Raw genomic sequence first — 24,100 nt, forward strand, 5'->3', positions numbered from 1 at the left:
TATTAGCAACTATTACAGGTCTGCATATTCTGGGCCTAAATTCATTGTATTCTAAACTTAATTGGCGATCGATTGTTGAAGCTATTAAGGTGTGCTGACCCAAAAATCTTTTAAAAACCTGGGCCAAGTTTAAACCAGTAACCAGGCATCAAAGGGGCATGTCTGACTTTGACATGTATATATTACCATTATTATGTAATCACAATGAAAATTATTATTGCTGGTCTTCAGTGATAATGTCAAGTTACTTAATGTATTTGCACCAAAAAAAGATAAGGATTTATGCTGATCGACCAAAACCACACTTTGCCAGGGGTGTTTCCAAACTTTTGGAGGGCAGTGTATATATCCAGCATGGATGGATCTCTAACTTTTTCAATTTAAGAACAATTACAGAAGAATCAAATAAATAAAAAATAAAAATTTTAGCATTTTTCTCCATATAATGGACTGATATGGTGCCCCAATTTTGAACTTTCAAAATGCAGTTTAAATGCGGCTTTAAACGATCCTAAATGCAGTTGTAAATGATCCCAGCCAAGAAAGAAGGGTCTTATCTAGCGTAAAGATCAGTTATTTTAATAAAAATAATACAATTTATATGCTTTTTAATGCCATACGCTCGTCTTGTCTTACTCTGGCTGGACTGTTTTTGTTCCGGTTCATGACACTTAAGGTATGTCGAAAAACTCCCATCTCATGTTCTCCCTCAGCAAGAGAACATGAAAACATGATAGAAAGGCAAGACGAGCATTTGAGATTAAAAAAGTATTTAAATTGTATGTTTTTAATGAAAATAACCGATCGTTTCGCTAGATAAGAACCTGCTTCCTTGGCTGGGATCGTTTACAACCGCATTTGGGATCGTTTGAAGCCGCATTTAAATTGCATTTTGGAAGTTCAAAATCAGGGGACCATATCAGTCCATTATGTGGAGAAAAATCCTGAAATGTTTTCCTCAAAAATCATAATTTCTTTACGACTGAAGAAAGAAAGACATGAACATCTTGGATGAGTGAGTACATTATCTGTGAATCTTTTCGTTTGTTTTGGAAGTGGACTTATAGGTTGTCCTTTCTCACATTTTCTGGGTTGATAGATGCACCGGAGATCCACTTATGGCACTTACACACGGAAAAAGTCCGGTTTTCATGATATGCCACCTTTAAAATTACAGCTTTATTACAGTTTTGGTGTAATTTCCATGTGCTTGAAATATGAGACATGACAAGAAAATAAGGAAGGAAAATCGAAACAAATATCACTTGTGTTGTCATTTCTAATCAAGCTGGAAGTTTGTCAAATTATGCAAGAAATGTGAAATGCGTTAGCAAATATTGATAATGTAATTTCCACCACAAAAAGCTGTTATTTAAAATGTGTTTGGAATTTTAATGACTTTAAAAAAAGATGACAGAATACTTCCTTTACCCAAAAGGAATTCCCACTAAAATTACAATGACAAATGTGTTTTGTAAAAGACAGTAAAGCGTAAATTTCTTTTTGCTCTTTTTATGATGCTATTCATAAAGCAGAAATGAAATACCGTATTTCTTTTCTTTCTTTGCCTTTATCTAATTCCACTAATAGGGACTTTAAGAGATTTCAAAATGAAACAGTGGAGGAGGAATAGGATTGAGAAATGCTGCGACCCGGATTCAAACTCATATCCCCTAACTCGATGTCAAAGCACTAGGCCATGGCTTCTACAGCACACGCTGTTTCTAAACCTGATGAATGTGCTCACAGACACACATGGAAACCACAAACACATACACACTTATCACATCTCCACCACACAATTTTCTCTTCTAATCTCATATGCCACAACACAGAGAACAGGAAGAGGAAAACGATAGTTTTGGAAAGAAAAGCTTTGCACCACACAATGCATGAGATGAGGTCAGCGCCGGGGTTGCTGTGACAAAATATCTGTCATCAGGACCAAATCTAATCTCCTGATGTGTTGTGAAAGAGGAGAGATGAGCCAATTAATTGAATGCCATTTCCTCTGTCAGCAGCATCAGTGCTGCTGGGTTTTGAGGACTGGCTTTGTACACTTTGTTCTAGCAAGCACGTGAGGACAAAGACATGTGATTAAAGATGGGTCCCTAGCGCCCCCTGCTGATCAGCAGCAACATATGCATATAAATACAGCAGAGCTCACAATCCTTTTTGTGATATAAGAAAGCTGAAATCATATCTTAGATGCAAATTGCATCATTCCTGCTCTGTCGTTTAAGACTTTTTCATTTATTTTCCTGTGTAGGCCTAATGCAATATATAAAGCATTTTGCTGCTATCTGGTGACAGTCAGAATAACACCTATTTATTTTGAAGCCTTTTTCAGATGCATCATGATAGGAGCATTTTTGTACAGCTTGCAGATGTTGTTAATAGCCTTATATCATCTATAAGGTTTTTTTAGTCTTGATTACACAGTGGTGGCCAAAAGTATTTGAACACTAGTATTTTCACCAGCTAAAAAATGGTTTTATGTCAGTTATATCTATCTTTTGCTGTAGTGTGTCAGTAGGAAATATCGGTTTACATTTCCAAACATTCATTTTGTCATTAGTTGTAGTAATCCAGTGAGATTTTTGTTTGATTTATGAGTCTGACAACAGTCAGTGCTCCACACAGAGATCTGATCTCATAACCATCCAGTCTGTCTGGATTGACATGAAGAAACAAAACAAACTGAGACAGACTAAATCCACAAGAACTGTGGCAACGTCTTCAAGATGCTTCAGGAAACCTACTGTTAAACGTTTTAGGCACTTGTGTAAAAATGCTGTAAAATGAGGATGCAGTCAAAAATAATGTCCTAAATAGATTTTCTTTATAAATTAACTTATATTCACTTAATTAAATCAATATTTGGTGTGACTATCCTTTGCATTTAAAGCAGCTTTTGCCCTAGGTACACATGCGCATAGTTTTATAGTTTTAGGTAGCTTTGCAGGCAGGTTTCTTGAAGCATCTTGGAGACGTTGCCACAGTTCTTCTGGATTTAGTCTCAGTTTGTTCTGTTTCTTCATGTCACTCCAAACAGACTGGATGATGATGAGATTAGATCAGTGTGGAGCACTGGCTGTTCTCAGACTCATTGTGCAAACATAAACCTCACTCGGTTATTACAATTAATGGCAAAATGAATGTTTGGAAATGTAGAATGATACTTCCTACTGACACACTACAGCAAAAGGTGGAAATAACTGACCTAACTAACCACCACTGTAAGAACTTTTGTGCACAAATGCTGTCTACTAAGCTTAGAAATGCCACTGAAAATGAGAAAAATCTGGATAAGATGCCTTCACGGTAAATTCCATTGTTTTATATGTCATCTAAAATTTGGTATAGTTTGTAATAATATTCCATTCTAGGCCAATTTATTATTTAATTTAATTTAATTTAATTTTTTATATTTTTTAGTTTTTAAGTTTTTTATATTTTCTATGCAAATTAGTGCATATAAATGTTATGCATAAATTATGTTAATGTGTAGTTCTAAAAACATATGCTCTCATAATCAAATTATGCCACTGAAAATCAATTCCAATGGGCAAATATTGCAAAAATTAATTTCTGACACTGCCTTTTACAGTTAGGTAACCTTTTTATTGATGCACCCTAATCACATTTTAAATACAACTGTTTAAAAAATAAATTACTATCAGTTACCATTAGTTATATTTTATATTATATATTTGTGACCCTGGACCACAAAACCAGTCGTAAGTCGCACGGGTATATTCGTAGCAATAGCCAAAAATTTGGCTATTAGGATATTAAGTAAAGATCATGTTCCATGAAAATATTTGGTCAACTTCTTACCTTAAATATATCAAAACTTAATTTTTGATTAGTAATATGCATTGCTAAAAACTTCATTTGGACAACTTTAAAGGTGATTTTCTCAAATTTTGTTTTTTGCATCCTCAGATTCCAGATATTCAAATAGTTGTACTTTGGACAAATATTGACGTATCCTAACAAACCATACATCAATGAAAGGCGTATTTGTTATTTATTATAAATCTTAATTAAAAAAAAAAAGACTCTCATGACTGTTTTTGTGGTCTAGGGTCACATTTGTCAATACTCGTTTGATAAGACACAAATCAGCACAAAATCTTTCAGCACACATAATTTAATATTTGAGATTTAATTAAACAGCATCACAAAACTGTTAAAATTTCACTACAGCCTAAAGCTATATACGATATAATTTGCATAAAGATACCAAATAACACTAAATAAGCAGATTTAAGGGTCAGCAACAAGCCACAGACAGATTAGTGGACAATGTTACTTCTGCATTAAGTGGCTTTCAGACGAACAGACAATAATGTGACTGTCATTTCCCATTTTATAAGACGATCAGATGTCTTCTCATTTGATCTGCACAAGTGTTTGTCTGTTTTGATGTTCTGTACCAATAAATCTTAGTGTCCATTATTCAAGCACTTCTGTTTCTGGATTTCTGCCTGTTTCTTTCACTAGCATTTCTAGTGGAAAGTCATATTACACCTGATCCATGCAGAGATTTAATTTGTGTACTTGAGTGCGTGTGCCTCTACACAGCAAATTGAATGAAAGTGGACCCAGGTTTACAGTCACGTCCGTGGAGTGAAGACAATGGCTATATTATTTGTGGACCGTGTTTGGCTGTAATTAAGTCGGTAATAAAAAGAACACAAGAAAAGACGGCGCTTGATCGGGCCACACGCCTTAATTGATTTCTTCTGTTTCTCTAGCAGTTGCCTGCTGTGCTAGAGCAAGGACCCTGGGAGAAGGCCAGCTGGGGCTCTGCCGAGAGCAGAGCTAGCGAGAGCGAGGAAGATCGAGAGACAGAGTACAAGAATCCCGAAACCTTCTACTGCTTGTTAGAGGCTTTAAGTCCTGGGTATAGACAGACTGCAGCAAATTAACATTAGGCTACAACTTCACATCATGACATGATAACTGCCTCAGCATACTGACATTGCTACAGTCGAAGTCAGGACCCCGAAAACACACATATTTACGAGTAAATACGTAGGCACACACACAAATCAGCAGTACGGAGTTGCTTTGTTGTGAGTCTCCACAGAGGGTAAGTCGAAGGCTGCCATTGGCTGAGGCCGGTCATGTGATTGCAGATTACAGCTCGAGGCAGAGCTCAGTTTGTAAGGTTTTCATATGGTGTAAATCAGCTGCTCACCACAGCATTCCACTCTGCCTTCACTAACAACAACCACCAAACATGATGAGGTGCCGTACCGTGCCGTGCCAAAACCAGCGCTCATGAAATCCCACTCACCTCCCCCAAAATCTTCTCCACCAAAATGACATTATTAACGCCTTGTCACGTGTCAAGCCTCATCTAAGTAGTCAGGAGGGTATGTAGTCACATATTTATTTGCTTAGATTCATAGGTCTCCCTCTTTTGGGCCTAATGAGTGGGTTATACGATATATCACGGTTGTCTCCCTAAAGACGATCTTGTTTATTCATGACCTGTTTCTGTATTTCACATCTATTTACCAGTGTGAGTTTATATTTTTTGAACAGAGAATTGAATGGAGGAACTTGAGATCTGATTGGATTGTTGGTTGAATTTTGTTATAGCAAAATGTATGCATTTTAAATTTAATACACCAGACATGGACAAATGGCAGTAATAATAGAGAAATAACAGTTTCATTTTGTGGTATTACGAAACATTTATGTCAGTGAGGTAGCTTTCAGTGTTTTTAAAAAAATATTTAAATACAGAAAGTGTATGCAGAATATACAGAAAATATTTAAATAATTTTGACAAAAATAATGATGAATTTGGAAAAAAAATTAAATGTGTAATGTATGTAATATCAAGTCTTTTGCTGTTTAAAATGTTTTCATACACTGAAAATATTTTAATAAATTTGTAAAATGTTTAATAAAAAAAAAAAATATATATATACACACACTAAAAATATTCTAATAAATTTGACAAAAAATAATGATGAATAATACAAATTGAATGTGCAATGTATGTAATATCAAGTCCATTTTTTTATACACTGAAAATATTTTAATAAATTTGTAAAATGTTAAATTAATAATAAAAAAATACACACACACACACTGAAAATATTTTAATAAATTTGACAAAAAATAATGATGAATAATAGAAATGGAATAATATCAAGTCCTTTGCTGTTTAAAATGTTTTTATACACTGAAAATAATTTAATAAATTTGTAAAATGTTAAATTAAGAATAATAATTATATATATAAACACACATATACACAGAAAATATTTTAATAAATTTGATAAAAAATAATGATGAATAATAGAAATGGAATGTCTTTTGCTGTTTAGAATGTTTTTAAATTAATTTTAATTATAATTTAAATATAATTTTATATAATATATAATATAAAATATTATATATTATATATATTTATTTAAATATTTTCATTACACATCCCATTTCTATCATTCATCACTATTTTTATATTTGTAAATATTTTCTGCATGTGTGTGATGTAATGTCAAGTCCTTTGCCGTTTAAAATGTTTTTTAATTAAAAAAAGGCACAGGACTTGATATTACATCACACACACACACACACACACACACACACACAGAAAATATTTACAAATATAAAAATAGTGATGAATGATAGAAATGGAATGTGTAATGTACGTAATATCAAGTCATTTGCCATTTTAAATGGTTTTTTTTTTTAATTGATAAAAAAATACACACACACACACACACACACACACACACACAGAGACACACACAAACACAAACTCAATATTTAAATAAATATGACACAAATAATGATGAATAATAGAAATAAATGGATGTCAAATATGAATAAATGCTCTTATTTTGCCTGAGATTAATTAATGGCCAGTTTATTTACATGTGATATTTTTGCTCGAGGTTTCATAATTTTAGTGTCTTTTGCTGGTCTAAGTGTCTATTGCTCATGTTTTTCGCATGTTGACTCATTCAATGCGTAAAAATGCTGGAACATGTGCCACCCACAACGACTTCTGAAAAGCAGTGTTTCACGTTTCCCTCAGCCCAAACTTAGAAGAGGCTAAATCTTTGTAGTTGTGTATGCAGGGAAAGTATAATTATAAACTGGCTTTCGAGACTTTGAGCTTATTCCAAGGCTAGAGAACAAATAAATAAAACAGGATTTGGACTTCAGTTTATAAAAATCTGGTTTAGTGACTGTCAACCAGTGTTTAGACTACTGGCTCAGAACTTAAACAGACTTAGAAACTACCACATTTCTTTATTATGTATCAGAAGACGCTTCAGGCTGAAAGACAGCTTTTGTATAAGCTTTTGGTAGTCATTAAAAATGTCTTCACTAGCTTCACAAAATGACCTCTCCATTAGGCTTTTCACACTTATTAACCCAGAGTCACTTTTAAGCCTTGGCTAATGTAATCCTACAGGGTTTCTTGTTCCTTGTATCACATTTGACACCTTGAAAGTGGTTAAAAAAAGTGCTACAAATGTTAATGAAACAAGGTTAACAGTGGCCTCAACCTGGGATTAATAAAATATGTTAACTCACAGTTAAGATGAATGTGAAAAACCTAGTTAATAATGACAGTGTTGGACAATAAATATTCTTCGTGAAGTGATTTATTCAGGTGGAACAAGGTCAGCATAAATTTCCACTCTCATCCAAGTTAGTTGATTCTGGATATTGCTGGCTTGTTGACCAGCTAAACTTATCTGATAAAGCTGACTGACCAAGAAAGTCTTGCTAGTTAAGATGTTGTAGTTAAGGGACCTACTGGAGAGACTAGCATTCAAAACATAATCTATAACTATATTAATTTTTTCAACATTGACTGCGTCCAAAACTGTCTGAACAGGCACTGTTTCTTTGCAACAGTTAATAAAATATGTGCTATAAAGTATGTATGTATGAAATATGAATGAAATCCATGAATTCTGGCCTCATACTAAAGAATCCATCAGATACACACTTTCTGACGTAAGTAGTAGTCATCCAGTTACTTTTTTTTAATGATTACTTTAAATTCGGACATACTCTTTTCATATACTTTCTTTGCCTATTATATTGTACAGACGATATACGTTTCTAACTATTGCCTGACAAGTAAGAGATTTTTCAGTATTCTCCCTGCTGAAAAAACAGCTAAAACCAACCTAAGCTGGTTGGCTGGTTTTAGCTGGTCATCCAGCCTGTTCTTAGCTGGTCAGCAGGCTGGTTTTAGACAGGTTTTGGCCACTTTCTTAGCTGGTCAGGCTGTGAGACCAGCTAAAACCAACTACTTCCATCTTAAACCAGCTAAGACCAGCCAACCAGCTGATTTTAGCTGATTTTTTCAGCAGGCTACATTTACACTACTGCGTTTTTGTTTTAAAATGCATAACTTTTAGTACGAAAAAGTCCTCAGGCCCATGTTTTAAAATTAAAATGATCCTCGTCTACACTGCTTTTCAGAAACAATCTCCATCCATACTACACAACCGAAAATGCAAGTCACATAACCATTAATAATGAGCATGCTGTTATTGTTCACACAGTTGTCAAGGATAAACACACAGCGAAAGTGGGCTGCCACACCATCGTTTTCAAAAGTCTCCATTTTGGTCCGTTTACACTGACACGCAACTCCAGAGTTTGCAAACTAAGGCTACGTTTACACCAGTGTGTTTTTGTTTTAAAACACATAACTTTTACTACAGTTATGCCTGTCTTTTACTCTACTCCAGCGTTTTTGACCGTCCAAAACCAAGTATTCAGTTTTGGTCAGTTTACACTGAAATGCAACCCTTACATTGCGGTACGAATATTTGCCAAAGTTCAGATTTTTCAACTTGCACGAATTGCACGTCAAACGCCCGAAACACTTAATTCGTCTATGTCTGTCGCACCTTTGCATTGACTTAACATGTAAATCACTTGTGCTTAACGCTTCATTCGCGTCTGGTGTGAACGCACCATTAGAGTTTTCAAATTTAAAAACCTATATTTATACTAGTGGGTTTTTGCTTTAAAATTCATCAATTTTGCTATGGTTACACCTGTTGTTTACACTACTCTGGCATTTTCAACCCTTGAAAATAGAGACTTTCGTAAACACCGCAGCCCCTGTTTTAGAACCTGTTTACATTAGTGCGTTTTCGTTTTAAAACGACATTTTAAAATGAAAGCGATCCTTGTCTACACTGGTGTTTTCACTGCATTTCAGAAACGATTTTCCAGCCACAACTGTAAATGCAAGTCACATGACCATTCATAATGAGCATGATGTTATTGTTTACACGGTCCTCAATGATATGCAGAGCAAATGCGGGCAGCCAAGCCATCGTTTTCGAAAGTCTTTGTTTTGGTCAGTTTACACTGAAACGCAACCCTTAGAGTTTTCAAACTAAAGCCAGGTTTATACTAGCGCATTTTCGCTTTAAAACGCATAACTTTTGCTATGGTTACACCTGTTGTTTACACTACTTTGGCGTTTTCAACCCTCGAAAACAGAGACTTTAGAAAACACTGCAGACCCTGTTTTAGGACCTGTTTACGCCAGTGCATTTTTGTTTTAAAAAAACATTTTAAAATGAAAATGATCCTCGTCTACACTGGCGTTTTCACTGCTTTTCAGAAACGATCTCCGTTCACACTAGACAACCAAAAACGCACATAACCATTAATTAAATCAGCATGTTGTTATTGTTTACACGGTCATCATGGATAAACACACAGCGAAAGTGGGCAGCCACGCCATCGTTTTCAAAAATCTCAGTTTTGGTCCGTTTACACTGACACGCAACTCCGGAGTTTGCAAACGAAGGCTACGTTTACACTAGTGTGTTTTCATTTTAAAAAGCATAACTTTTGCTACAGTTACGCCTGTCTTTTACAATACTCCAGTGTTTTCGACCCTCGAAAACAGAGACTTTAAAAAAACGCTGTAGACCCCATTTTAATTTGAAAACACTGGGGTTGTGTTTCAGGCCCTGTTTACACTAGTGCATTTTCATTTTAAAACAGCATTTAAAATAAAAACGACGTCTCCACTGACGTTTTCAGAAACATTTCAGAAACAATAGACTAGACACTAGACAACCGAAAACGCATGTCACATGACCATTTATAATGAGCATGATGTCATTGTTTACACCAGTAGTGCTCAGCCCTGTTCCTGAAGATCTACCTTCCTGCAGAGTTCAGCTCCATCCCTGATCAAACACCCCTGAACCAACTAATTAGGATCTGAAGTAGCATTTGAAAATTACAGACAGGTGTGTTTGATCAGGGTTGGAACTAAACTCTGCAGGAAGGCAGATCTCCAGGAACAGGGTTGGGCACCCCTAGTATACACGGTTGTCAAGCATACGCAAAGCGCATGTGGGGGACCACACCATCGTCTTTAAAAGTCTTCATTTTGTTTCAGTTTACACTGAAACGCAACCCTTAGAGTTTTCAAATTAAAGCTACGTTTACACTAGTGTGTTTTCGCTTTAAAACGCATCACTTTTGCTACAGTTACGCCTGTTGTTTACACTACTCCGGCGGTTTCAACCCTTAAAAACAGAGACTTTTGTAAACGCTGCAAACCCTGTTTTAGGACCTGTTCACACTAGTACATTTTCGTTTTAAAACGACATTTTAAAATTAAAGTGATCCTTGCCTACACTGGTGTTTTCGGTTGTGTAGTGTGGACGGAGATAGTTTCTGAAACACAGTGAAAACGGCAGTGTAGACGAGGATCACTTTTATTTTAAAATGCGCTAGTGTAAACCGGTTCTTGTCTGCAGCGTTATCGAAAGTCTCCATTTTCCAAGCAGTGTAAACGAAAGACGTAACCGTAGCAAAAGTTACGGGTTTTAAAACAAAAACGCACTAGTGTAAACATAGCCTACATCTAATGTTCTCTGTGTATTGAGAAATAACTATGTTTGCCTAGTTGAAAAACAAAACAAAGCAATGCAAAACAACATTAAAATGAACTTGGTCTAACCTGAGGAAAAGCTGGTCTTTGATTAGAAGACAATTTACACAAGTTCATGAAAATGCTGTTTCTTCAGACAAAACACCTACTGAGGAAAGACTATGTTGAAAAAACAAAGCAAAGCAACACAAAACTAAACAAAAAACAACTTAAGCTAAACAAAAAAAACAAAACACAGGTTTAATTTTGAAAAAGAACCATATCAGACTCTTTAAGTTTGCTTTTCTAACACCAAAACATCTTCCTACCCACACCCTAGCAACACGGCCCAGCCAAATCTCACCACCAGCAAAAAAAAAAAAAGACTGGGCTCTTTGGACTCCAATATTGTGCTAGAACCTTTTCACATTTTCTTCTAGTTAATCTATTCTAGAGAGGAATGTTCTGTAATGCTTGTTTACATCTTCGTTTCAAACTCAGACTGAGAGCAACAGTTGTTTATTTGTTTCACTTCGCCTCTAGTGGGTCCAAAGTAGTACAGCAATGGTTCGGTCATTTGAAGTAGGCGGGGAAACGCGAGTGATGCTGCCCATACAGACCCCCTTCCCCTCCCTCTCTCTCTCTTTCTCTCTCTCTCTCTCTCTCCAGCCCCTTGGCCCGAGTCTCCGCTCCAGAGTAAGGATCCCGCTTTGTTGGGAAGGTGTTCCTAAACACGCGGGTGAATCTGAACGCGATCACTCACACCGCCCCGTGGAACGCGGCTGCATAAAAATATGTGCACTGTCTCTTTAAGATCCCTTCGCTGGTCCGCTTCGTATTGATCAATCCACCATTTTCCAGCGCACAGCACTCAGCGGCGGCGGCGGCGGAGAGAGAAAGCCCTACCTGGAGACGCCAGGCAGGACCGGGGGCAGTCATGGCAGCCAACATGTACCGGGTCGGAGGTAAGAGATCACGTTCGGTAAAAAAATGTCGTGCCCTTTTTTTGTGTGTCGCTCTCGCTCATGCTTTTTCGCAACAAGGCTTAGCAGTTTTAGGTTTGTCCTTCCTCTTTTATTTTTTAAAGTACTGTAGGACTAGAGTGAGAGGATGAGGATGGTGATAGCGAACAGCGAGATGAAGAGCAACACTCTCGTTTCGGGACCCCGAGAATGTTTTTACTACAAACTGGCGCAACATTTATTGCCGTTAGCATGATGTAGCGCGTGCGAGTGTCATTGAGTGTTAGTAACAAGCGGGCAACTCTGAAATTTACACAGGAGAGACGCGTTTCAGCTTTTAAAGTTAAAGTTTGAGCAGCACGCCTCACTTAAGACGCTCTGACGGATCGGAAACACTCTGTGTTGATGGGAGAGGATGGGACGGTGTCAAATCTTTGTTTTGCATTTGACTTTTTATAGATATTGGATGCAATAGATGGAGGGAGAAAGTTTTGGCACATAGACGTAAAGCCAGTAGATTGAGTCCAGTGCTCATGGAGAAGCTTTAGTGCATGAAAGGATGACAAATAGACCGCGTTGTGTCAAAGAATGAACTTAACTGAGATTATATTCTCAAATTGGTCTATTTTCATAAAGAAGGAAGATGCCAATAATGCACTGCTGTTATTATAAATATGGGTCACATTTAAAAGGGGTTCACAATTATCTGTAATTACATGAATTATCTATTATGACTGAAGCTAAGGTACCCAGGCTATTTAAAGGAACAGTTTGCTTTCACATAAAAACCGTGCCATTTACTCACCTTCGTGATGTTTTAAACCTTTATGTGACTTACTTTCTTTCCACAGAACACAAAAGGAGACGTTAAGCTGAATGACAGCCTCAGTCTCCATTCACCTTCATTGTTTTTTTTCCATACAGTGAAAGTACGTGGTGACTGAGGCGGTCATTCTGCCTCCTTTTGTGTTCTACGGAAGAAAAAAAGTCGTAGTTTCATTTTTGGGATATCTATCCCTTCCATTGATTGCGTTTGGCTCAGGAACTGATTCCCTGTTGGTATCAATTATCCATTAGGAGCCCGGCTATGCTGATTTAGGGAGAACGAATGTGTGCTTACAGTGTCCAATGTGTAATTATTGGTATAATGAGAGTATTTGGCTTCGGAAGTTAACTCTCGAGACAGGGGAGCTGATGAACTTGGTCTAACCTGAAGAAAAGCAGAGCTTTTATTAAGAGCGATACGAGTGAATTTACACTCATTCTGCTTCACGAATCCGTTCAGCAGTCCCTCAGATTTATGTTTTCTGTGTGGATGTTTCTGTTTACACATTTTCCTGATGCATGACGTATACTGTATACAGTATTCAAACGTTTATATAGAATATGTGACCCTGGAGCACAAAACCAGTCATAAGTGTAAATTTTTCGAAATTGAGATTTATACATAATCTTAAAGCTGAATAAATAAGCTTTGCGTTAATGTATGGCTTGTTAGGATATGATAATATTTGGCCCAGATACAACTATTTGAAAATCTGGAATCTGAGGGTGCAAAAAAATCAAAATATTGAGAAAATCGTGTTTGAAGTTGTCCAAATGAAGTTGTTAGCAATGCATACTACTAATCAAAAATTACGTTTTAATATACTTACCGTAGGAAATTTACAAAATATCTAGATAGAACATGATCTTTACTTAATATCCTGATGATTTTTGGCATAAAAGAAAAATCGATAAATTTGACCCATCCAATGTATTTTTGGCTATTGCTACAAATATACCCGTGCAACATAAGACTGGTTTTGTGGTCCAGGGTCACATATAGAACGTGAACATGTAGTATACAAGGTACTTTTCATTTGCAGTTTTTGCAACTGAAGTAATATCTAAAGGTTTACCATCTCTTAAAGGAATAGTTCACCCAGAAACAAAAATTCTGTCATTATCTGCTCACCCTCATGTTGTTCCAAACCTAAAAGACTTTTGTTGGAGATGATTTGTAATATTCTCTCATCATTTCTGTCCATCCATTGAAAGTCCATGCAACCAAAATTTTGATGCTTCAAAAAGTTCATAAAGGCATTGTAAAAGTAATCCAAATGAATCAAGCGGTTTAATCAAAGCCTTCTGAAGAGACACAATTGCTTTATATAATGAACAAATGTAATAAAAACATTTTATATAGAAACATTGATTAGTGCATGTACACACATCACATAACACTGCTTGTCAAACAAGAACTGACCTCATTTGGATGACATGGGGTGAGTAAATGATGATGTAATTTTCCTTTTCCCATAAACTGTTCCATTAGAATGTTCTTATTGTTCAAAATTTAAATGTTTACATAATTAAACTAGATCGTGTGACAACAATACCTCGGTTTCAAATTAAATAGTGCATTAAAAAATACAGTACTGGGTCTGTACTGCTCAGTATGCAGTGCACTGTATTCTAAACGGTCTGCCGTTCTCACTGGATATCCTGTACAGAGATGAATCACAGATTTGTGAATGCGTTCGTTCGGGACTTTAAGATCGTTGCGTAAATATCTGTTACTCTGTTACACGCTCCTCCCCGTGTTTGCAACATCTTTGGCTGCTGAGGCTGAAAATGGCCCTAGGCGCTCCATCCAGCAGAAAGTCTCCAAGGGCCTCCATACCTCTGGCTACTGCATCACCTGATACATATCGACATCTCCTGCGCTCTCTCTCCATTTCTCTTTTTCTCTCGTTGCTCCAGCGTGGACCGAAAGAAGCACATTGACCAACCTCGGATTGGAACGAAGCCCGTTTTGCACTATTTTACACCTCCGTTTTCAGACCTCTGCTGTGCACCCCACGCTTAGCGCAGCCGTACTAATAGCTGATTGCTGAAATGCGCCATAACTATCATTTGGATCTCGTTAAAGCAGCCCAGACACCTTCCCGCGTCGAAGCGTTCAGAACTCTCCCGATACCTGCAATACAATCATCGTTTTCCTTTGAGTGGATTTTAGGGTATTGAATTTGGAAGCAAAGCCATAATGGTTAAAACAATGCCCTGTGAGGGAGAAACAAAGCCTTAGCATTGCTTTCCTCCTTTGTCCTCCCTCACACTTGATGGAGAAGGTAGTCGGCCTGAATTCTCTCTCATTGAGCTAACGGCTTTTCTCTGGCTCTCTTTTCTTCTCCCAGAAGGGAGGCTTCTCCTAGACTCCAGCGTAGAATAAATGTGCCAAGAAAATCAGAGGGAAAAAAAAAAATTCAAAACAGACCACCATGAACAGCCACAGAAATGATGGAAATGGGCTGAATCGCATTGCGATTGGTGGCATTGAACTCGGCCGGGCCCGGGTTGAGCGTGGAGCCATGAATGAGAAATGTGAGCCAATGGGCAGGACACAGTGAGCAGAGATAGACGGTTGTTTGGGAAGCTTTGCCAGGTGTTCGCTATCTCTAATATGTGTCCGATCCGTGCGGGTGTTCGCCTGTGGTTGGTCATGGGAGTACTTGATGTATGATGCCACAAAGCGAGTGGATTTCAGATTTCTCTGTTTGGTGCAGTAGCCGTAGCCTATTATGTAGTACAGTTTGAAAATGCATTTTGTTCCCCATCCACCTTAGGGAAAGTGTGGTTGCTTTAAAGTTTAGTTTTGTGCAAAAGTGAGTCTAGTGGAATCTTCTGTAAACCACTGGCCAGGAATCTGTGCCTGCAGAATTTCACATTAACGATCAATGATGTGAAAAACACTTGAGAAAATGCAATTCATAAAGCAGTGATTTGCTGTTTTATGATGAGCCTTTTTTTTTTTTTTTGAATTTTTAAATTTAAAGTTATTTGTTATTTTTGGAGTGCAGAATGTTGGGGTGATGCAACTGTTCTGATATGATAATGAGGATAAAAGTGTAATTAAAACAATGAAATTTAAATTCATGGGGCCCAACCAACAAGAATATGTTATTTTAGACAGGCACTTAAAGGATTAGTTCTCTCCTGATTTAAAATTTCCTGATAATTTACTCACCACCATGTCATCCTAAATGTTCATGTCTGTCTTTTTTTTCAGTTGAAAAGCAATTAAGGGTTTTTCTCCATATAGTGGATGTCAGTTGGAATCAGTGGGTTAAAGGTCCAAATTTCTCAGTTTCAATGCAGATTTAAAAGGCTCTACATGATCCCAGTTAAGTAATAAGGCTCTTATCTAGCAAAACATAAAGTGTGTCTTTTTTAACCACAAATGCTCATCTTGCACTTGCACATCTACAACTTCACGTGTTAAGTAATCACGCTGCAAAGGTCTCGTGTGGTTAGTTCTTCATCTGTGCACATTTGGTTCCAAAAGGTAGGGTAGGGTGAGAAATTTAACTATTACTGAAAGTTCAAATGCTCACTGATGCTTCAGAAGGAAAAATTATGAATTGAGAGCCAGGGGTGAAAACTTTTGAACAGAATAAAGATGATACATTTTTCTTATTTTGCCTAAATGTCATATTTATTTTATTTAGTGCTGCCCTTCAGAAGCTACAGAAGATACTTACATGTTTCCCAGAAGACAAAATAAGTTAAATTTACCCTGATCTTCAAATTCAAAACGTTTTCACCCCCCGGCTCTTAACGCATTATTTTTTCTTCTGAAGCATCAGTGAGTGTTTGAACCTTCTGTAATAGTTGCATATGAGTCCCTCAGTTGTCCTCAGTGTGAAAAGATGAATCTCAAAATCATACAGTCAATGTTAGAAAGGGTTCAAATGCACAAAAATGCTGGAAAACCAAAGAATTTGTAGGACCTGAAGGAATTTTATGAAGATCGGTGGGCAGTTTAACTGTTCAGGACAAACAAGGGACTCATGAACAACTATCACTACACCAAAAACCCCCCCCCAAAAAAACAAAGTTGTGGATCTTTCGGTTAACAACACAGGATTAAGAATCAGGAGTGTAAACTTTTAAACCGGTCTTTTTTTTTTTTTTTTTTTTTTTTTTTTTTTTTTTTTTTTTTTTTATTCAACTTTTTTTATTCTTGTTAAATATCTTATTCAGGTCAGTACTGAATAAAAACATGCATTTTGTATGATTCCGCTTATTTTTGTAAATTCCTCTTATATTGGTAAAATAATTAACGTTTTGCAGAGGTGTATGTAAACTTTTGACCTCAGCTGTGCATTGATAATCGGTTCCATAAAAGTCCACAGTGCAGGATACAAGAAAAAAGTTTCTAGATTCTTCCTGGGCCTGGTCATTCGCTGTTCTGAGTATACAAAACACAACAACAGGGATTGTAGATCTGTAATAGTTAAATACAGGTAATGATGGCATTACAGAAACTGCAAGTTGCCTTTGCCGAGCAAAGCATCAGTCCAGGCTGCTCTGAGCGCTACTGAGTCCTGAAGCACCTCCCCAGGAGCGGTTATCTCTCTAGTACAGTTGTGTGATTGACAGTTAAAACAGCAACATTATCATTTATTCAATAGTTCCTCAGCTGGCAGAGACTCTTTAATGAGATGAGTGGAATGGTGTTGTTTCTGAGAAAATGCTCAGAGGATTAGCTAACTAACCAGTTTCTGCCATTACTTTTGCGGTAGTCTTATTTTATGATAAAGTGTTTAAATCGTATTGATTTTTCAAAATTGATTTGACCCTTGATCCATTAGCACTAAAAAATGCCTGCAAGCATTTGCGTTCTTGGCAAATTAATTCTAGAGTTTTCATTCATTGCTCATTATGCTTTTTTTTTTTTGCTTTGACAGTGTTTGCACCTGTGTCGTACTCCATGACCTTACTAAGCTCAATACCATGTAATTTCTGTCCTAATGACTGAGGCGACCAGTGATACATTTTAGGTTTCTATTTTTGTAATGTTCCGCTAGGATGTTCCACTAACAGTGAAATGTAATTGGTCCAAATCACGCCAGTCAAAATTGATCCCATTTACTTTCTACTGCACATTCCTGGTCATGCTATTTCAAAGAAATACAGTGTTGCTGTGGTTTTGAAATAACTTTGATCCTTGGCTGTCATCAGCTTTTTGGGTTATTGGTTGTTGTTAACCAAATAATACAAATCTTGCCAGAAGTTAATGTGGTCATTTAATCCCTGTTAATATAATAAAGATGATATCAGTATTGGCCGATCAATTTGATAAATAGGCTCTGAGACTCCATACTTCTTGAAATGCTGTCACATGTGAACTTGACCTTCAGCTTGTTCCAGTGAAGGGGAAAAAACAAAAAAAAACAAAAGTTGGTGCCAGCTGTATTTCACGCTTATTCAAGTCTGGCTTCATTGTGGAATGGAGGACCAGTTTTTACAGTCCGGTCAATTACCCATGAATAAAATAAAGTATCAAAAACAAGTATTTTATTACTGAATATCCCTTTTAAATGAAAGTAAATGGTTTGATGCTGGTTTTAATCATCAAATATGCTGTGATTTTTGTCGCTTCATTCTGCTTTTTTGCTTTTGGCGTGGACGGAAAAATGACTTGCTACTGAATACTTGTCACATTGTGGATGTTGTGTCAGGATCTTTGTGTACAGTATATGTAGGTGGGACAATTACAGACCCTGCAATTTAATGCACAAAGCCTTGTTCTCTTTTCTTTAGAGTAGTTTGGTCTAAACAACCATAGAGACATAAACACAAACATCACTGCAGAAATCCATAGCTTTTATAGTCTGGTGACTAGTTAAGTGCTTTTGGGGGAAAAAAAAAAAATTCTGAAATCCCTTTTATACTAAAGTTGCTGGTGCTGGTCCTGGAGCCAGTACTCAGCCAGGGAATCTTTGATTATTGGTCTAACTGGTCCAAAAACTTTAAAATCAACAAGTTGCTGGGTTGCTTGAAAAACTAGTCCACTAAATGATGCCATCGTCCATTGCTGATAGCTGACAAACATCATGATGTTGATCCGGCATCGTGATTCCTCCTCCACCACCCCTCCATCAACCCACTGAATCCAAATACCATGTTTGAAAAGGAAATGATGTGTACTACCGAACCCCTAAAGAAAATAAATTTGAGATGGGAGGAAAAAAAAAAATTATATAGTTGGGTAATTATACTGTATAAATTGTGGGCATCAGTAAACCCCTATTAATATGCATTGAAATCGCTTTTTACTTTCACTTTCGAGATTAGTTATTAGCGATCACACATACTCTGTTTATACTACGGAGCGCAGCCATCTCTCTTTACTTTATGTGGTAAGTGAAACTTTATGTAGTGTAATGTAACAGGCTACCACTAACAAGCGGTTAACCGTGTCCATTTTAGTGGCTCCATAGAACACGTTTTTAATTTTCTGTGCCTTTCCGAATATGGAATCACGCTTCGAGCACATCCCTAACCCCCCCCGATGTCCTTGTTCATCACAATGTTTCACTGTACACGTTGTCTGACGTCATTTTGGTAGACGTCGCCCAACCCTAGTAGGATATATTTTTTTTTACTTGTATATCACTTGTGATGGGATGTTTAAAAAAACAGGCCAAAATTGGCAGAAATGTCTGCCTAAATGAGTATGGCGTATCCTAGTTTCCAGTGTAGCTTTACAGGATGCTTCTTAGAAACTTCTTAAGTTATGCTGAATGACACAGTCACCATGTTTTAGACAAAATTGGTGCTTTTATGCAACTTCAGGTCTGAAATGGTTTAATCTTGTCATTTCTAGGTAAAATGGAAAATGTCTACATTTTATATACCGGTCAAACGTTTTGGGTCAGTAAGACGCTGGGAATTAAATTAATATTTTATTTAGCAAGGACACAAGTGCAGGGATTAAAGGAGAAGTCTACTTCCAGAACAAAAATGCGGAGATAATTTACTCACCCCCTTGTCATCCAAGATGTTCATGTCTTTCTTTCTTCAGTCGTAAAGAAATTGTTTCTTGTGGAAAACATTTCAAGATTTTCTCCATATGGTGGACTTCTATGATGCCCATGAGTTTTAACTTCTAAAATGCAGCTTCAAAGGGCTCTAAATGTACGGTTTATATACTTTTTAACCTCAAATGCTGGTCTTGTCTAGCTTTGCGATGCGCATATGTAATCTGTGTAGTCCGGGTCAATACGATTAGAGTATGACGACAAACTCCCATCTCATGTTGTCCTCCAACTTCAAAGTCGTCGTACATCGCTGTTTTGCCTTTTTTTTTTGTTTTTTTTTGTTTTTTTTTGTAAAGGTTGTTTGACCCTCCTTTGCACGTTCACTGGGTCAGTATTTCTGCAGTGATGTAGGATGAATCTGTCAGCTAGATTGCATAGAGACCATGCATGAGATCAGTGCAGGTCAGGGTCAAAAAATGAACAGGGTGTTGAATATCAAAGGCAAAAATATCACCAAAATGAACATAAATACCCCCCAAAATAAAGATACGGGGCACAAACACTTCTTGCACAATTAAACTTTGGATCTGACTGTCATGATAAAAGAAAGAGGAATTTGAAAATGAATGAAATTGCAGCATTACAGTTAGATCTGCTCACAATATGGGAATAGGAAAGCTGTTATTAAAACATTAGAAAAAAAAATCTTAAAGGGATAGTTCACTCAAAAATGAAAATTCTGTCATTAATTACTCACCCTCATGTGGTTCCAAACCCGTAAGACCTTTGTTAATTTTTGGAACACAAATTAAGTTATTTTTGATGAAATCCGAGAGCTTTCTGACCCTGTATAGACAGCAACTACCACATTCAAGGCCCAGAAGTCAGTAAGGACATTGTTCAAATAGTACATGTGACATCAGTGGTTCAACCGCAGTTTTATGAAGCTTTGACAATACTTTTTGTGCACAAAGAAAACAAAAATAGCGACTTTTTAACAATTTCTTCTCTTCCATGTCAGTCTTTGACACGCGTTCACAGGAGTACCACGTGCTGTGTCTTGTTTGCAAGCAAATGAATACTGTTGTGATCACATGTCTGACACGGAAGAGAAGAAATTGTGAATAAAATTGTTATATTGTTTTCTGTGCACACAAAAAGTATTCGTGTAGCTTCATAACATTACGGTTGAACCACTGATGTCACATGGACTATTTTATGTCAACTTCACTAATATCAGACCAATCCCTACTCTACACTGCAAATTATTTAGAGTATAATATGATCTTTGTCTTTCAGTTCCTGGTTTAAAACCAGCAGATTTAGGTGTCCGTTCCGGCCCACCACTGTTTGTTCCTAGGTGGAAAGACAAGCAGTGGTTCCGTGTTGTTGGAGAAGGTGTTGTATAACCCGAATCCCTGAGCCGGAGGCAGAGAGCAAGAATAACCTAAGAGCTGCACTAATGCTGTGTATGTGTTTGGCGCATAAGCTTGAATTAACTGCTATTGCCATAGTAACGGATGTCTCGTGGGTCCCGGTCTGATTGTCCTAAGACAGGGATTGAATGGCCTCTGTGCACTCTGAGGACCTGTGCAGGCTGGGGCTGGGCCACAGAGATCTCTGAGTCCAACTCAGGGCAGCCCACACTTCCTGAAGTCCGGCCTGATTGCATATGTGCTTGCGTGCTTTTAGGTCTTTGATTTAATTCATTTATACAAGTATATTACATTTTTCATGTTCATGGTCATCCCTGGTTCTGAGACTTTTTTTTCTTAAATGACTGTTGGCTTGTTTGTTGTATCTCTCGCTCTTTGTCTGTCTCTCTTCACTCAACTTCCTCTGGCCTGGTTCGACTCCCTGCACTTAACTCTCTCTCTCTCAGTCTCTTTCTGTCTGTCTTTCTTTCACCCTCAGTCTCAGTAAGGCTCGGCAACATGCACGGATTGGATCACAGGAAATTTGACTGCACTGTGATGTCACAGGCTGTGTGGCGTGCTGATTGGTGGGGGGATGGGGGCACAGCAATCGCTGTGGGCACAGGCAGCCGGAGATGGCAGGAGGGTTGGCAAAAGCTGTGAGAGACAGTGGTGATGCCTCCAGGTCTTCTGCAAGCTCCTCTCCGTTCTCTTCCAGGTTCCATGTCTGAGGTTCTGACTCCATGTCGGGTTTTGCTCCGGACCGGGAGGCCTCTGGTAGAACTTGTACTCATTAAATAAGCAGCAGAGAGGTGTGGTCCTAGTCTTACGCATACACACTGTTACATACAGTCAGACGCACATGGCTGAATGAATCTCAGATGGAGGGGAAGATTCAGGACTGTGAATGTCTGGGGTTTGCAACCTTTTTTTGGTCACAGACCAATTTTTTTTAGGTCCCAAAGTTCTCGAGATCCCAAAGCCTTAGTTATGTCACCGAATTCAGCTGTACATTGGATCTCACAGGCACCAAATGACAATCGCAAGAAAAACAGTGCATTTTACTATGAAGTTAAATTCATCACTTATAACTTGCAATTTTGTAGCATCTTGATTAAAAAAACAAGACTTGTTCATTTTCTTTATTGCTTGTTGGAAGTTGAAGATGTGAATGTCATCTAAACTGTTGCTGGGGAAATATGATGATCCCTTTTCAATAGACGTCCTTTTTAAATATATGGGCAGTTTATATGTAATATCTGCAAAGTAGAATAAAATAGTTAGAATCCAGAGTGAAACAGGGAACAAAATATTCTCCTAAATTTTCCACAGAACCCATAGCACTCCAGTTTGAAAACCTGTTACAGGAAATTTGGTCGTAAGATCACAGAGTCTTACTTTGCTCAAGTTGCTGTGTTTTTAGGTCACTTGGTTTGTGACGCTATGTGTTTACCGGTTTGATTTTGCGTCCATGAATGCCTATATGTCACATAACATTTTAAGTGCAGGAGAAGCTACAAATCAGATTTATGCTATTTAATATATGCACTACAGTTCAAGTGCTGAGTTAAGATTTTTTTTTAAAGAATTCTCTTATACTCACCAAGGCTGCATTTATTTAATGTTTAGTATTATTGTAAAATATTTAGAGAAAAAATTGGATGAACAGAAGGTTCAGAATAACTTCACTTATTTAAAAAGAAAATCTTTTATAACATTTGAAATATCTTTGCTGTCACTTTTGATCAGTTGAATGCAATGTTGATGAATAAAACAGTTACTCTCTTTCAACCATTTGAACGATAGTTTAATATCGAGAGTCTAGTCTTAACAATAAAAAATATGCATTAAAGAGAGAGTTCACCTAAAAAATGAAAATTACCCCATGGTTTACTCAACCTCCTGCCATCCTAGATGTATATGACTTTCTTCTTTCAGAAGAATAGACCAATTTGGAGTAGACGTCACAGTCTTGTTACATGCAGCTATGTGCATTTTGGTGGCAGAAAAACACTGGTAACAAGTGGAGGGAAATGGGAAAAATCCACAAAATAAGAGATAGAATGTAATGTTGTGCCTTTGGATGTCAAAATCAGACGCTGTTTGATGCTAAATGCAGACGGTTAAACATGCAGACTAATTAATGAAACCTGCTATGATTACTCTACTTTTAAAGCATAAATTTGATTTAAACAATTTGTCTAAATACTATTCACATATGCAGTTCATAGGGAACACATTATATTAGCTCTACAGTTACAGCATGAAATGCTATTTAAACCTATAACATTTTACATTTACCTATTTTATCTCAATTCTGACTTTTAGTTTTTTTGCAAATGCAAGTTGATATCTCATATTTCAGACTTTATAACTCCATTTAACTCAACAATAGTGAGTTTGTTCTTTCCAAGGGGGGAAAAAAAGCCTGAAATGTGGGATATAAACTCAAAAGAAAAATTTTTTCTTGTCAGAATTGTGAGATATAATGTTGGAATTGTGAGAATAAATTCAGAATTTTACAATATAAACTGTACCGATTTCTTTTTTTTTTTTTTTTTTTTTTTTTTTTTTTTTTTAAGCTTATGTCCCTTTCTTGTGAACAAACATACGACAGTTAGCAGAAACTGGAGATTGCAGTTTATGAAGTTTTAAATATGCATATTTTTCTTACACAACCTTTATTAACGCCCAGAACCGTATGAAATACTTTTTATGATGGATGGATGTACTTTATTGGGCTTCAAAATCTCAACAGCCATTCACTGCTATTATAAAGCTCGGAAGAGCCAGGACATTTTTTTTTAAATATAAATTGTTTTTGTCTGAAAGAAGAAAGTCATATACACTTAGGATCTCCTGATGGTGAGTAAATCATGGGGTAATTTTAATTTTTGGGTGAACTTTTCCTTTAAAAATCTCAAGCAAAAAAATTAAAATAAAGTATCACATCATCTCTCTTCATCATCTTTGTATTCACTTATTGTCTGTTGAAGTAGACCTGCT

The 24,100-nt window shown here is 36.9% G+C and overlaps 1 protein-coding gene across 1 annotated transcript in view; it reads left to right on the forward strand.

Moving 5' to 3' along the window:
• The first annotated feature begins 11,551 nt into the window (after positions 1–11,551).
• mta1 (metastasis associated 1) overlaps positions 11,552–24,100 on the forward strand; it is a 66,580-nt gene continuing 54,031 nt past the window's right edge. Inside the window, exon 1 of the mRNA XM_051134028.1 lies at positions 11,552–11,874. Within this exon, the coding sequence (XP_050989985.1) occupies positions 11,847–11,874 (28 nt within the window). The 5' untranslated portion in view covers positions 11,552–11,846. The remainder of the gene's footprint in view (positions 11,875–24,100) is intronic.

Source organism: Labeo rohita, chromosome 17, assembly GCF_022985175.1.
Source record: "Labeo rohita strain BAU-BD-2019 chromosome 17, IGBB_LRoh.1.0, whole genome shotgun sequence".
NCBI classification, from domain to species: Eukaryota; Metazoa; Chordata; class Actinopteri; order Cypriniformes; family Cyprinidae; genus Labeo; species Labeo rohita.